Source organism: Lepidochelys olivacea, assembly GCF_965140295.1.
Source record: "Lepidochelys olivacea isolate rLepOli2 genome assembly, chromosome: 2".
NCBI classification, from domain to species: Eukaryota; Metazoa; Chordata; order Testudines; family Cheloniidae; genus Lepidochelys; species Lepidochelys olivacea.
In genome coordinates this window covers 257149050-257164836 of record NC_140412.1, presented here as the reverse complement: position 1 = coordinate 257164836, position 15787 = coordinate 257149050, and the positions used below count along the sequence as shown (strand labels likewise).

The following is a 15787-nucleotide window of genomic DNA, read 5'->3' as shown; positions in this document are numbered from 1 at the left end:
GGGTAAAGTTTTAAAATAATACCTCTCAAGTTTTATCTTATGAATAATTTTGTTGTAGATAACATGGTGATGGCCTGACAATAAACACACAGAGGAACAGGTAGAATTATTATCACAGATGATGGATGCTATATACAATGCATGGCAGTTTTTTCCTGTTATAATTCTTTGCTGAGATATTGTTCAGCTGAATTCAAAACACAGCAGCTTCCTTAAGGGAAAATTGATCAAATTGTTCTCCTCATCTTTGCCCCTGTTGCCCACAAGCTTGATGAAATCAGTCTCTCTGAAGGGAGCACAGTGGATTTGGGAAATTCTGCAGAGCTACTGGAACAGATCCCTGACCTGGCTGAAGAGTTAATGGAACCTGAGAACTGTTTTCCAGAAGGTAAGGACCTGCTTACTTCACTGTGATTATAAAGTGAGAATGCTCCTGTTCTCCTATCAAAAATGTCTCCACATTAACACCAAGGTGTTCTGGCTACTTGCATTAGTATTTCACTGATGCACTTCATTTCACAGATACTGTTATGCTCCAAACACATACGCAATAGGCAGCAGTTACTTGTTAACATTTGTCTGTGAATTTCTAAAGCCTGATAAGACTGGAAGCCTAAATTGCTGCACAGCTTTTAGCTTGATAGGCTTTTTGCATCATACTTTGTGCTGTGCAGCTTATTTTATGAAGTTGTTTTGACCTGGCTTTGTGTCTTCAAAGACGTGTGTGTACTCAGAATTGGTACAGAACTAATCTGAGCTCACTGGAAAGTAATGGGTTAGTAGATACCACTTAGAAAGTTCATGATTCCCAGGGACCGGTTTGTATTTATTTTCCTGGCTGCTCCTTACTGTTGTTTGAAAGTAACTAAAATGTACTGTAAAAGACATTAAGATTAGCATGCTCGCTAACTTTGATCTGACAGATAGTATGATACAAATGGGACATTCAAGTAAATTATATTAGATAGTATTCTAATGCTTTTATGTATCCATCTTTAATATCAAAATATGCCAGCATTTTACCAATTTAAACTCTACCCATCACTGAAATGCTGGGATAAAGCACAACAACTGTATTGAGAGCCCTTAGCTTTAGCTAAATCTTTGAGAGAAATGTCTCTCACATACGGTTTCTTCTCAAAGTGAGTTTCTATTCCAGTTTTGATTTTTCAATTAGATTCCACAGTTTCATTAGTTCTTTGTGGGGGAAAGACGGTTAGGTGAATTTTAGTTAATCAGTGAATTATATTCCTTTGAAAATTCAAGGAGTATTATACTCAGAAACAGGGCAGCACAGATGGGATCAGACAGGGATAATTTCCAGGGTATTTGAGAGCATGTGAAATCAGCAAAAATATGTGTCTGAGTGTGAGAGAGATGATTGAATGAGGTAAGGGAGCCCTGCAGGGCTTACAAATGTCTCTAGGACCTAAATATTTTCTTGGCAGCTCTGCTTAAAAGCAATAGTCAGAGAGTAATGCAGTTAACTGAAGATAGCATGCTGCTATGCTGCAACTATTCCAGTCAATACAGTAGATTAGATGTGGTGTTTCCATTCTCTCATAATAGACTTCTTATTGAGGCCAGTGAGCAGTGAGCCCGATTCCTTACTGAAAAGTTGCAATTATAATTGCACACAAAAATCCTACATTAAAAGAACATTATTAGAGTTGCAAAGTCAAGCACTCAAAAGTTAGGGGTGCCAGAATTAAGGTTGCTTATGCTTCATGGTACAATCTTTAATTAGAAGATAACTAGGGCCCTACCAAATTCACAGCCATGAAAAACACATCACAGACTGTGAAATCTGATCTTTTATGTGCTTTTACCCTGTACTGTACAGATTTCACGGGGGAGACTAGCATTTCTCAGATTGGGGGTCCTGATGCAAAAGGGAATTGCAGGGGGGTCACAAGGTTATTTTAGCAGGGTCGCGGGATTGCCACCTTTACTTCTGTGCTGCCTGCAGAGCTTGGTGGCTGGAGAGCAGCAGCCATTGGCCAGGGACCCAGCTGTGAAGGCAGCATCCCACTAGCAGCAGCACAGAAGGTTGGCAATACCGTACAATGCCACCCTGACTTCTGCGCTGCTGCCTTCAGAGCTGGGCGGCTGGAGAGCGGCGGCTGCTGACTAAGGGCCCAGCTCTGCAGGCAGCAGTGCAGAAGTAAGGTTGGAAGTACCACACCATGCCATCCTTACCTCTGTGCTGCTGCTGGCGGCGGTTCTACCTTCAGATATTAATGGAGATAATAAATATTCTCAAAACAGTATTCTGCTGTAAGGTTGCAGAGGTCACAGTTTTCCTGGGAGTTTGGGTGGCTTGTTTAAGCCAGCCATATTAGCTACAAATAGTTGTATGGTGTGGCTACTTTTAGAGAGAGCTTTAATTAGCCAGTATTTCAAAATTCATAGATTCATAGATACTAAGGTCAGAAGGGACCATTATGATCATCTAGTCTGACCTCCTGCACAACACAGGCCACAGAATCTCACCCACCCACTCCTGCGATAAACCTCTCACCTATGTCTGAGCTATTGAAGTCCTCAAGTCGTGGTTTAAAGACTTCAAGGAGCAGAGAATCCTCCAGCAAGTGATCCGTGCCTCATGCTACAGAGGAAGGCGAAAAACCTCCAGGGCGTCTTCCAATCTGCCCTGGAGGAAAATTCCTTCCCAACCCCAAATATTGCGATCAGCTGAATCCTGAGCAGGTAGGCAAGATTCACCAGCCAGATACCCAGGAAAGAATTCTCTGTAGTAATTCAGATCCCACCCCATCTAACATCCCATCACAGGCCACTGGGCCTATTTACCATGAATATTTAAAGATCAATTAATTACCAAAATCATGTTATCCCACCATACCATCTCCTCCATAAACTTATCGAGTTTAATCTTAAAGCCAGATAGGTCTTTTGCTACCACTGCTTCCCTTGGAAGGCTATTTCAAAACTTCACTCCTCTGATGGTTAGAAACCTTCATCTAATTTCAAGTCTAAACTTCCCAATGACCAGTTTATATCCATTTGTTCTTGTGTCCACATTGGTACTGAGCTTAAATAATTCCTCTCCCTCTCCGGTATTTATCCCTCTGATATATGTATAGAGAGCAATCATATCTCCCCATAACCTTCTTTTAGTTAGGCTAAACAAGCCAAGCTCCGTGAGTCTCCTTTCAAAAATAGCTAAAAATGGTTAACTGAGAATATTCCTAGGCCATTAAAAATGAATCCAGGGTGAGGTCAGTCCTCTGGCAACTAGTAAATTCTAGCTAGCTAGGGAGTAGAGCTGGATGAAATTTTTCAGACTAATAGTTTATTAGCCAAAAAATGCAGCATTGGGTTGACCAAAACTGTCTGTGAATTTGATATGACTATTTAAGTTTCAGCAAGAGAGGCTCACTGCAGAAGACCCTACAGCTCGGAGGTTTTGGGCATTCAGCTTCAGCATAGAATCATAGAATATCAGAGTTGGAAGGGACCTCTGGAGGTCATCTAGTCCACCACCCTGCCCAGAGCAGGACCAATCCCCAACTAAATCATCCCAGCCAGGGCTTTGTCAAGCCTGACCTTAAAAACTTCTAAGGAAGGGGATTCCACCACCTCCCTAGATAACGCATTCCAGTATTTCACCACCCTCCTAGTGAAAAAGTTTTTCCTAATATCCAACCTAAATCTCCCCCACTGCAACTTGAGACCATTACTCCTTGTCCTGTCATCTGCTATCACTGAGAATAGTCTAGATCCATCCTCTTTGGATCCACCTTTCAGGTAGTTAAAAGCAGCTATCAAATCCCCCCTCATTCTTCTCTTCCATAGACTAAACAATCCCAGTTCCCTCAGCCTCTCCTCATAAGTCATGTGTTCCAGACCCCTAATCATTTTTGTTGCCCTTCGCTGGACTCTCTCCAATTTTTCCACATCCTTCTTGCAGTGTGGGGCCCAAAACTGGACACAGTACTCCAGATGAGGCCTCACCAATGTCGAATAGAGGGGGACGATCATTTCCCTCGATCTGCTGGCAATGCCCCTACTTATACATCCCAAAATGCCATTGGCCTTCTTGGCAACAAGGGCACACTGTTGACTCATATCCAGCTTCCCGTCTACTGTCACCCCTAGGTCCTTCTCTGCAGAACTGCTGCCTAGCCATTCGGTCCGTAGTCTGCAGCGGTGCATTGGATTCTTCTGTCCTAAGTGCAGGACTCTGCACTTGTCCTTGCTGAACCTCATCAGATTTCTTTTGGCCCAATCCTCCAATTTGTCTAGGTCCCTCTGTATCTTATCTCTACCCTCAAGCGTATCTACCACTCCTCCCAGTTTAGTGTCATCCGCAAACTTGCTGAGGGTGCAATCCACACCATCCTCCAGATCATTAATGAAGATATTGAACAAAACCGGCCCCAGGACCGACTCTTGGGGCACTCCGCTAGACACCGGCTGCCAACTAGACATCTAGCCATTGATCACTACCCATTGAGCCCAACAATCTAGCCAACTTTCTACCCACCTTGTAGTGCATCCATCCAGCCCATACTTCTTTAACTTGCTGACAAGAATACTGTGGGAGACAGTGTCAAAAGCTTTGCTAAAGTCAAGGAATAACACGTCCACTGCTTTCCCTTCATCCACAGAACCAGTTATCTCATCATAGAAGGCAATTAGATTAGGCAGGCATTACTTTCCCTTGGTGAATCCATGCTGACTGTTCCTGGTCACTTTCCTCTCCTCTAAGTGCTTCAGAATTGATTCCTTGAGGACCTGCTCCATGATTTTTCCGGGGACTGACGTGAGGCTGACTGGCCTGTAGTTTCCCAGATCCTCCTCCTTCCCTTTTTTAAAGATTGGCACTACATTAGCCTTTTTCCAGTCTTCTGGGACTTCCCCTGATCGCCATGAGTTTTCAAAGATAATGGCCAATGGCTCTGCAATCACATCCGCCAATTCCTTTAGCTCTCTTGGATGCAGTGCATCTGGCCCCATGGACTTGTGCATGTCCAGCTTTTCTAAACAGTCGCGAACCACTTCTTTCTTCACAGAGGACTGGCCACCTCCTCCCCATGCTGTGCTGCCCAGTGCAGTAGTCTGGGAGCTGACCTTGTTCGTGAAGACAGAGGCAAAAAAAGCATTGAGTACATTAGCTTTTTCCACTTCCTCTGTTACTAGGTTGCCTTCCTCATTCAGTAAGGGGCCCACACTTTCCTTGGCTTTCTTCTTGTTGCCGACATACCTGAAGAAACCCTTCTTGTTACTCTTAACATCTCTCGCTAGCTGCAACTCCAGGTGTGATTTAGCCTTCCTGATTTCACTCCTACATGCCCGAGCAATATTTTTATACTCATCCCTGGTCATTTGTCCAATCTTCCACTTCTTGTAAGCCTCTTTTTTGTGTTTAAGATCAGCAAGGATTTTACTGTTAAGCCAAGCTGGTCGCCTGCCATATTTACTGTTCTTTCTACACATCGGGATGGTTTGTTCCTGTAACCACAATAAGGATTCTTTAAAATACAGCCAGCTCTCCTGGACTCCTTTCCCCCTCATGTTATTCTCCCAGGGGATCCTGCGCATCAGTTCCCTGAGGGAGTCAAAGTCTGCTTTTCTGAAGTCAAGGGTCTGTATTCTGCTGCTTTCCTTTCTTGCTTGTGTCAGGATCCTGAACTCAACCATCTCATGGTCACTGCCTCCCAGGTTCCCATCCGCTTTTGCTTCCCCTACTAATTCTTCCCGGTTTGTGAGCAGCAGGTCAAGAAGAGCTCCGCCCCTAGTTGGTTCCTCCAGCACTTGCACCAGGAAATTGTCCCCTACATTTTCCAAAAACTTCCTGGATTGTCTGTGCACCGCTGTATTGCTCTCTCAGCAGATATCAGGATGATTGAAGTCGCCCATGAGAACCAGGGTGTGCGATCTAGCATGGCAGACACAAGTTCAAATCCCTCCTCTTCATTAGGTGGAGGGTGAATTGAACTGGATCTCCCACATCTTGTGGGAGTGCTTGAATGATGGGGCTACAGGGCAGGCACCCTTTCTTTCTCCAGTGGCATGGTGAATGGCATTTCAACCCAAAACGTTTTTGTTTTGTTTCATCAAGAAAACAAAAAAAATTGTGATTTGGTTCAGTCCAAAATGAATTTTCTTCTTCAGCCAGTGGAAACATTCTTGCGCCCAGTTAGTGTGAAAGCAGCATCCGCTCAGTGCCAGCTATTTTGGCATTTTTTCCTCCAGACACATTGCAACACTATTGTGTTGTTACTTCCACTGGAACGTGCTCTCTCTGTATTGCTAGCAGAATTGCAACTGGTGCATTGTCTTCTGTGTCTCAGAGAAGATCATTCAAAGAGAACCTCTGGTCCCAGTTTTCTCCTCACTCCGAGTCTAAGAGGGGAGCAATTTCTCTTTGAGCACCTTCATGTGCACCTTCAAGGCTAATGTAGTGCCAATCTTTAAAAAAGGGAAGAAGGAAGATCCTGGGAACTACAGGCCAGTCAGCCTCACCTCAGTCCCTGGAAAAATCATGGAGCAGGTCCTCAAAGAATCAATCCTGAAGCACTTGCATGAGAGGAAAGTGATCAGGAACAGCCAGCATGGATTCACCAAGGGAAGGTCATGCCTGACTAATCTAATCGCCTTTTATGATGAGATTACTGGTTCTGTGGATGAAGGGAAAGCAGTGGATGTATTGTTTCTTGACTTTAGCAAAGCTTTTGACACGGTCTCCCATAGTATTCTTGTCAGCAAGTTAAGGAAGTATGGGCTGGATGAATGCACTATAAGGTGGGTAGAAAGCTGGCTAGATTGTCGGGCTCAACGGGTGGTGATCAATGGCTCCATGTCTAGTTGGCAGCCGGTATCAAGTGGAGTGCCCCAAGGGTCGGTCCTGGGGCCGGTTTTATTCAATATCTTCATAAATGATCTGGAGGATGGTGTGGATTGCACTCTCAGCAAATTTGCGGATGATACTAAACTGGGAGGAGTGGTAGATACGCTGGAGGGGAGGGATAGGATACAGAAGGACCTAGACCAATTGGAAGATTGGGCCAAAAGGAATCTGATGAGGTTCAATAAGGATAAGTGCAGGGTCCTGCACTTAGGACGGAAGAACCCAATGCACAGCTACATACTAGGGACCGAATGGCTAGGCAGCAGTTCTGCGGAAAAGGTCCTAGGGGTGACAGTGGACGAGAAGCTGGATATGAGTCAGCAGTGTGCCCTTGTTGCCAAGAAGGCCAATGGCATTTTGGGATGTATGAGTAGGGGCATAGCGAGCAGATCGAGGGACGTGATCGTTCCCCTCTATTCGACATTGGTGAGGCCTCATCTGGAGTACTGTGTCCAGTTTTGGGCCCCACACTTCAAGAAGGATGTGGGTAAATTGGAGAGAGTCCAGCGAAGGGCAACAAAAATGATTAGGGGACTGGAACACATGAGTTATGAGGAGAGGCTGAGGGAGCTGGGATTGTTTAGCCTGCAGAAGAGAAGAATGAGGGGGGATTTGATAGCTGCTTTCAACTACCTGAAAGGGGGTTCCAAAGAGGATGGCTCTAGACTGTTCTCAATGGTAGCAGATGACAGAACGAGGAGTAATGGTCTCAAGTTGCAGTGGGGGAGGTTTAGATTGGATATTAGGAAAAACTTTTTCACTAAGAGGGTGGTGAAACACTGGAATGCGTTACCTAGGGAGGTGGTAGAATCTCCTTCCTTAGAGGTTTTTAAGGTCAGGCTTGACAAAGCCCTGGCTGGGATGATTTAACTGGGAATTGGTCCTGCTTTGAGCAAGGGGTTGGACTAGATGACCTTCTGGGGTCCCTTCCAACCCTGATATTCTATGATTCTATGATTCTATGTGTAAATTTCCCAGCTATAGACTCTTTAAACTTAGCTGTAGGCTCAAAAAATATCTTCAGAGGAATTGCTGGAGTGGATGCCCTGCTCAGCAAGCACTTAGTACCAACTAACAAGATCTCCGTTTTGTTTTGCTTAAATCATTGACTTCCATGAAAGTATATGATATCGACCACCTGATGTTTTAGCAACAATTAATGTAGATGTCATGGCTGGATAATTCAGTGGCAAGGTGAAATAAATCTGAGTATCATCTGAATAGCAGTGAAAACTCAAGTCACAATCCCTAATAGTTGCAGCTAGTGGCAATTTATAAATACAAAAGAGAAAAAGGACCTCCGATACATCCCTGAAAAACACTGCAGCACAAATCTTCAACTGACCCATAAGGTCTGTCACCAGATGATGTTTCAAATATGATTAAAACCAAGCCAAGGCCAACAAAAGACCCTGAACATGCCAACAGTATACAGTGAGTAACAGTGCCAAATATTGCCAAGAGGTCCAAAGAAACTAGAACAGAAAGAGACCTGGATTGGTTGCATTCAGTTGACTGTTGGGTGCCTTCCACACAAAAATCTTTGTATTATGGTGCAATCTGAAACCTGGGAGAGAGAAAGTTAGTAGTTGGCTTTGAATGACTCTTCAAGTATTTTAGATGGAAAGCACCAGATTTGAGAGTAGACTAAAGTTAGACATCTCCTCAGCTAGTGAAGTTGGCTTCTCCCACATAGGCCTTATTATTATAGCATGTTTAAAATGTGATGGAACAATTCAAAATTAAATGGATACATTCACAACCTTGTATTTTTAAATGTCCTCAAAGAAGGGAATAGGGGTGGAGGGAATCTCCACCCCTGTAGTCTGCAAACCCATTTGCACTGAACCATATGGGTAAATTGTGTCTTTGTAACAAGCCCATGTGTGCATTATCCCAAGAGCAGCCCAGGACACAGATTGTGATTCAGAGACCCTCTTTCTGGATTTGGGGGTGGAGGGGAAATTACTCTGTGCCAGCCACTATCTGGCGCAGCCTGCTGCCCCGGATTTGCCAGTACAGCTGTGCTAGCCAGTGCATTTATGGAGCAACAACTCCACCCAGTCCTGTCCACATGCACGGGAGGGAGGACACAGTGGGTCTCTGCAGACAATTGGGAGTGCCTTGCACCTCATCTCCTCTTCTGCACATGTCTGGCCATAATCTGGCCCATAGCAACCCTGTTTGGAAAAAATATGTTCTTGCAGAGTTCTAAGTATATGACTGTAGGAGTTTATATTTTTGGGGAGTTCTATGGCCTATGTTGTACTCAAGGTCACATTAGATTATGACAATGATCCCTTCTGGCCTTGGAATCTATGAATCAGTGAATCACATCAATGCTGGTACATCCTTACATGTTCTACAGCAGCCCAAATTTATTGCTCAAATATAGTAAACTTTTATTGTGTTGAAAAGTGAGTGTAATTAGGACCTTATGCCAAAAGGTAACTACAAAATGGCTTTAATGAAAATATATCAATAACCAAATATAGTCTACCAAATATTACTCAAGTGCAAATTATTCTGTGCCATGTCATGCAAGAAATTAATCTGTTTTCTTTATTTACAACAGATAATCAGGCTCCCAGTCCAACTGATGGAGTTTTGACTGTTGTATTTGTATTTAAATGTATTTCTAGGTATTAAATAACTGTGGATTTTTAACAAAGGGTCTACAGAAAGCCTCAGTGTGATTACAAACCAAGTTTTTAGTGTGACATCATGCTTGTGTTTTAGCCTGTAAGGTAATATATTAATATAATATAGCTCACTGTAATGAAGATACTTGCATCAGAATGCACAAAGGTAGTGAGACTGGGTCTGATAGCTCTATAGTTTCTAGTTATCTTAACAGAAGATTTGCAGATTGCAAAACTTGAATGCAAACAAAAATATTTACACTAGCTGCATTGGAAATTTGCTATTGCTTTTTCCATAATTAATTTGTCATTATTGCAGACATTTGAGTAAGAGCTTTCTCTCTTACAATCTAGCACTGCCTTCTACCTGTAGCTGCAGTGAAGTCTGCTGTGTAGGACACATACACTCTGCTCACACTCTACTCACAGGAAAGCTATTGTCAGGTCACAAATTTAGCATTATGTAATTTATGATTTCACTACAGGAGACCACAGTGGGAGAAGGGAATAACTCAGTAGTTATGAAAAGCAGACAAAAAGTAAATGACATTATGTTAGGCTAATGCATTTGGAAATGTTCCCAGGTGAAAAGGTCCCTCTTTTAGTCAGAAATTACATGCACTGTTCTGATATGAATTGAAAACACAGCCATTGTTCTTGGGCCAAATTCACCACTATACAAACCAGTGCAACTTTATTGATTTAACAGGCACTGTCTTACACTAGCAATGGATTTGGCCCTCTCTGAGGTTCTGATTTTGCCACTCTATGCTTAAACTACTGTATGGGAAACCAATGAGGCAGCAAGGTATATGCCCAGAGAAAGAAATGTCGGTGCCTAAGGAACTTCTACTGCAAAAACTTTATTTAGCTGTCTGTGCGGTTAGATGGCAGCTGAGTGGGAGTTTTATGAATACTAACGGTGCCTAAATCTGGGATTTAAGTGCCTAAAGTGTCAGTCAGGCCTCTAAGTCTCTTTTTGTCTCTAGAACTAAGTGCCTAAATCACTTTTGAAACTGAGACATAGGCTTCTACAGCACTAAGGCATTTTTGCAAATGTTTCCCTTAATCTTGTTCCTTGTGTTCCTAATGGACAGATATTCACATGACACAAATCACCATCACTGATCACCCTTTTAGCAGTGTCAGCCAGAAGAATGGAATGGCTGTGGAGACTGAACTAGCCTTTTGCCCCAAGACAAGGCTTTAGGAAGGAAACATTTGATGGGGTAGAACCTTCCCTCGTTCAAGCTGTACCTGATCTGTAAAGAGGTAGAGGACTTCAGTCTCCTGTACCATCAAACTGGCATCTTTTACCAACACTAAATTCTTTTAAAATATTTTATTAATTTAATGTTCTTAAAATTGGACCTGCAATTGATCAAGTACCAGAATGAAACTATACAAGGAATAGTCTGGGCTGTGCTTGTGCAGAGCTCTGTTTGCTGGAGACATTTGGAGGTGGGAGGAATGTAAGCTGAAATGGTCAAGAGGCTACGGCAATCACGTCACAGCTGCCCACTTCAGGATTACCTTAGTGGAACTTTCCACATTGACATGCCCTTGGCAGGTCCCTTTTATGGCTGACGACGCCCCCTTTCCAAGTACATCCTTTCCTTCCCATCTCTTGATGACTATCATTTCTATATGCAGTAACACAGCATTCCAGAACATTGCAAGATAGCCTGAATTGTCTTGTTGGCCATTTCTTTTACACTTCAGATGTAAGTTAGTAACCTACACCATGTTTTAGCTACTGAAGGATTTGGCATATGATATTTTATTACCTTAGGGACTGATCATGCTTCCATTGAACTTAGTAGCAAAAGTCCCTTTGTCTTCAATATTGGGAGCAAAATTGGGGTCTGTATCTTGCTTTTCAGAACCATAGTAATTTCTAGGGCATGTCTCCTCTAGGAAATCTTATTGTATGTTAAGTAGTCTAATTAGTTGACATGATGGTGGCAGATTATCGTAGATAAGGTAAATTATGGTCAGCTCCTCTCAGTCATGAATTCCTACCGAAGGCAAACCTGAAGACGCAAGAAACAAGCTTTTAAACCAGGGAGATGGGTTTGTCCATTCCCATTTTACACCAGGCTTTCTGGCATAGCAGACAGTTGTCAAGAATGTTAGGAAAAGCCAGTGTGTTGAAGGATGGGGATAGTTGTGTGTGTCTCAGTTTAGGACAACTGTACCTGTATTCCCCCCTTGTATGGTCCAGCAAGGACACCCATTCTTAGGTTTCTGACTCCCCAGCCATTGCCTCTCTTGGAAAACACGTCTCTCTTCCTCTTCACTGGATTATTTCCAGGCTGCAAAGCCTCCTGCCTACACTGTGAATTCCCCAGCAAAGTCAGACTGCATAAGCCTGCCAGCTTTACTTTTTTTCTCAGAGATGGTAAACAGTGTAGTTGCCCACAGTTAAGCAACCACACTTTTAGCACTTTCTAAGCAAGCGCATTTATTCTTGAGGTAAAAGTATTACAGAGAAAACATGTTTAAAGCAATGAAAGAACCAACACCAGAAATCACCCCCCTGACTCCAAAAAGGGCTCTGGCCAGTGAATAGTCCTTCATATCCCACCCAGGGGTTTTCCTGTGCTTAATAGTCCATCACTCCTTTTGCTCAGAACATGAACACTCACAAATCCGTGAGTTACTTCTTTATACAGTTTTGAGGTCTTTGATCTATCCCCATGTAACAGGTGATCTATAGACAAAAGGTCTTGCAAAGGTTAAAAGACTGAGTTCTTGCTTAATTGGAGTAGGTGCATTTGCTTTCCCCTCCACCTAGAGATTTCCTGGGAAAAAGTTAAATAACTCTTGTGTCAGCCCATTGTTTAAAAGAATCCATTTGAGCGCATAACGTTTCCAAAGACATGAGTCATGTCTCCTAAACAAGTTACATACAATCCCAGAACAATACATAAACATTTTCATTTTAATAGAGTGAGCTCATAAGATACTTAAACTTATTTAACGTAAGAGCAGAAGAGCTGCCCTACTGGGTCAGACCATGGTCCAACTTGCCCAGTATTCTGTCTCTAACAGTGCTTGAGGAGAAGTGTACAGAACAGGGAGTGATCCACCTCTGGTTTACACTTCTAGCTTCTAGTAGTAAGAGGTTTAGGGATGTTCCAATGATGGGGTTGAATCCCTGACAGTTTTGACTAATAGCAATTGATAGATCTATCCTACCTCAACTTACTCAGTTCTTTTTTGAGCTCAGTTATACTTTTGGCCATCACTACATCCCATAGCAATGAGTTCCACAGGTTAGTTGTCCATTGTGTGAAAAACTACTTCCTCTTGTTTGTATTTAACTTGCTGCCTATTAATTTCATTGGGTGACCCCTGATTTTTGTATTGTGCGAAAAGGTAAATACACTTCTCTATTCACTTTTTCCGCAACATTCATGATTTTATAGACCTCTGTCATATCCCCTCTCAGTCATCTCTATTCTAAGATGAACAGCCCTAATCTTTTTAATTTCTCCTAGTATGGAAGCCATTCCATACCATTGACCATCTGTGGCAGGGCACTCCAGGGGAAGCCCTAATAAGCTCCTGCCACTCCAGGTCCAATCGGGGGAAATGGGTTGGGGCTGGGCCACTGGCTAGGACTGGCCTGGAAACTAGCCACACCTGCCAGCCTTGTTAACCGGGGCAAAAAGCTTGGGCGTGAGTCCAAGGAGGGGGGGCGGAGACCAGGAGGGGAGAGTAGGCTCAGAAGGAGCCAGGAGCCTGCTCCCCTGTTGCCACTGTGGCCTGTGCTAGGCCAAATCTATAAATAATCTGTAAATAGTTGGAGCTTGGTGGTGGGGACCGGACACAGGAATAAAGAGCACGGGTGTTGCACCAGCTTGCAGTGGTCCTGACTCATCGGGGAGCGGGGCCAGGAGGCTGAACCCAGCGGGGCACGGTGAGCACCCCTGTTACACCATCCTTGTTGCCCTTCTCTGAAACTTTTCAAGTTCCACTATAGCCTTTTTGAGGTGGGGTGACCAGAACTGTACACAATATTCCAGGTGTGGATGCACCATGGATTTATGTAGTGGTATTACGATATTTTCTGTCTAATTTTCTCTCCCTTTCCTGATAGTTCTAACATACTGTTAGCCTTTTTGATTGCTGCTGTGCATTGAGCAGATGTTTTCAGAAAACTATCCACGGTGACTCCATGATCTGTTTCTTGGGTAGTAACAGCTAATTTAGACCACATCATTTTACAAGTATAGCTGAGATTATGTTTTACAATGTGCATTACTTAGTGTTTATCAACATTGAATTTCATCTACCATTTTGTTGCCCAGGCACCCAGCTGCTCCCCGTAGCTCCCATTGTCCGGGAACAATGAACCACGGACACTGGGAGCTGTGGGTGGCCGTGCAAATGTAAACAAACTGGCGGCCCGCCAGCAGTTTACCCTGACGGTCCGCAGGTTGCCCACCACTGATGAAAACTGACCATTTATTCCTACTTGTTGTTTCCTATCTTTCAACCAGATACTGATCCATGGGAAAACCTTCCCTCTTATCCCATGGCTACTTAGGGCACATTTACACTTACAACGCTGCATCGGCGCTGCTGCACCACCTTCCTGAGAGGAAGTAGCTATGTCAGTGGGAAAAGCTCTCCTGCCAAAATAGCGCTGTCTACATAGGGTGTTAGGCTGGGATAAGTACGTTCCTCAGGGATATGGATTTTTCACACCCCTGAGCAATGCAGTTATACCGATATAGGTCTGTATTGTAGACCAGACCTTAGTTTCCATAAGAGCCTTTGAGGAGGGACTTTATCAAAGACATTCTGAAAATCCAAGTACAGTATATTCACTGGATCACCCTTATCCACATGCTTGTTGACTCCCTCAAATAATTATCATAGATCGGTGAGGCATGACATCCCTTTACAAAAGCTGTGTTGACTCTTGCCCAGCAACTTGTGTTTTTCTTTGCGTACAATGATTCTATTCTTTACAATCATTTATATCAATTTGCCTGGTACAATAGACTCACCAGCCTGTAATTGCCAAAATCTCCTCTGGAGTCCTGTTTAAAACTCGATGTTACATTAGCTACCTTTCAGTCATCTGGTACAGAGACTAATTTCAGTGACAGGTTACTACAGTTCTGTAATTTCATTTCTTAGTCCCTTCAGAACTCCTGGTGAATACCATCTGATCCTGGTTACTTACTACTGTTTAACTTACCCATTTGTTCTAAAACCTCTTCTACTGACCCATCAATTTGGGACAGTACTTAAGATTTGTCACCCCAGGAGAATAGCTGTGATGTGGGTATCTCTCCCATATCCTCTGCAGTGAAGACTGATGCAAAGAATTCATTTAGCTTCTCTGCATTGGTCTTGGTCTTGTCTTTCTTGAGTGCTCCTAGAACACCACTGTTGTCTAGTGGTCCCACTGCCTGTTTGGCAGGCTTCTTATTGACAGTTTTTTCATCTTTAGCTAGTTGCTTCTCACATTTTTTCTTGGGCTGCCATATTATACTTCTACATTTTACTTGCCAGAGTTTGTACTCCATCCTATTTTCTTGATTAGAATTTGACTTCCAAATTTTAAAGGATGCCTTTTTGCCTCTAACAGCCTCCACTACTTAGCTGGTTAGTCATGGTGGTATTTTTTTGGTTCTCCAACTGTCTTTTTTGATTTGGGGATATATTTAGTCTGAATCTCTATTATGGTGTTTTTAAGTGGCCTCCATGCTGCTGGCAGGCATTTTACCCTTGCGACTGCTATTTTTATTTTCTGTCTAACTAGCATCTTCATTCTTGTGTAGTTCCCCTTTTTAAAGTTAAATGTCACTGTGATTGAGTTTTGGGGTTTTTTTGGTATTTCCCCCTCTACAAGGATGCTAAATTTCATTACATTATGGTCACTATTACAGAGCAGTTCAGCTCCGCTTAGGACTAAATCAAGCATTGCTTTTCCCCTTGTGGGTTTCAGGACTAGCTGCTCCAAGAAGCAGTCGTTTATGGTATCTAGAAATGTTATCTCTGCGTCATGCCTTGAGGTGACATTTACCCACTCAATAGAGGATAGTTGAAGTCACATATTATTACTGAGTTTTTTGGTTTTGTACCCTCTCTAACCTCCCTTAGATCCCTTAGTATTTCATAGTCACTTTCATTATCCTGGTCAGGTGGCCAGTGTATATTCCTACTGCTATACTCTTAACATTCAGTAAGGTTTGTCCAGGATATTGCAGGAAATTGCCAAACCTGTTACACTTTGTATCTATTTTAGGTA

At 43.1% G+C, this 15787-nt stretch overlaps 1 protein-coding gene across 1 annotated transcript in view; it reads left to right on the top strand.

Moving 5' to 3' along the window:
• The window catches only part of LOC311515404 (sodium channel protein type 5 subunit alpha-like), a 319354-nt gene that overhangs the window by 234775 nt on the left and 68792 nt on the right, over window positions 1-15787 (top strand). Inside the window, exon 19 of the mRNA XM_084618414.1 lies at window positions 268-388. Coding sequence (XP_084474540.1) covers window positions 268-388 — 121 coding nt within the window. The remainder of the gene's footprint in view (window positions 1-267; window positions 389-15787) is intronic.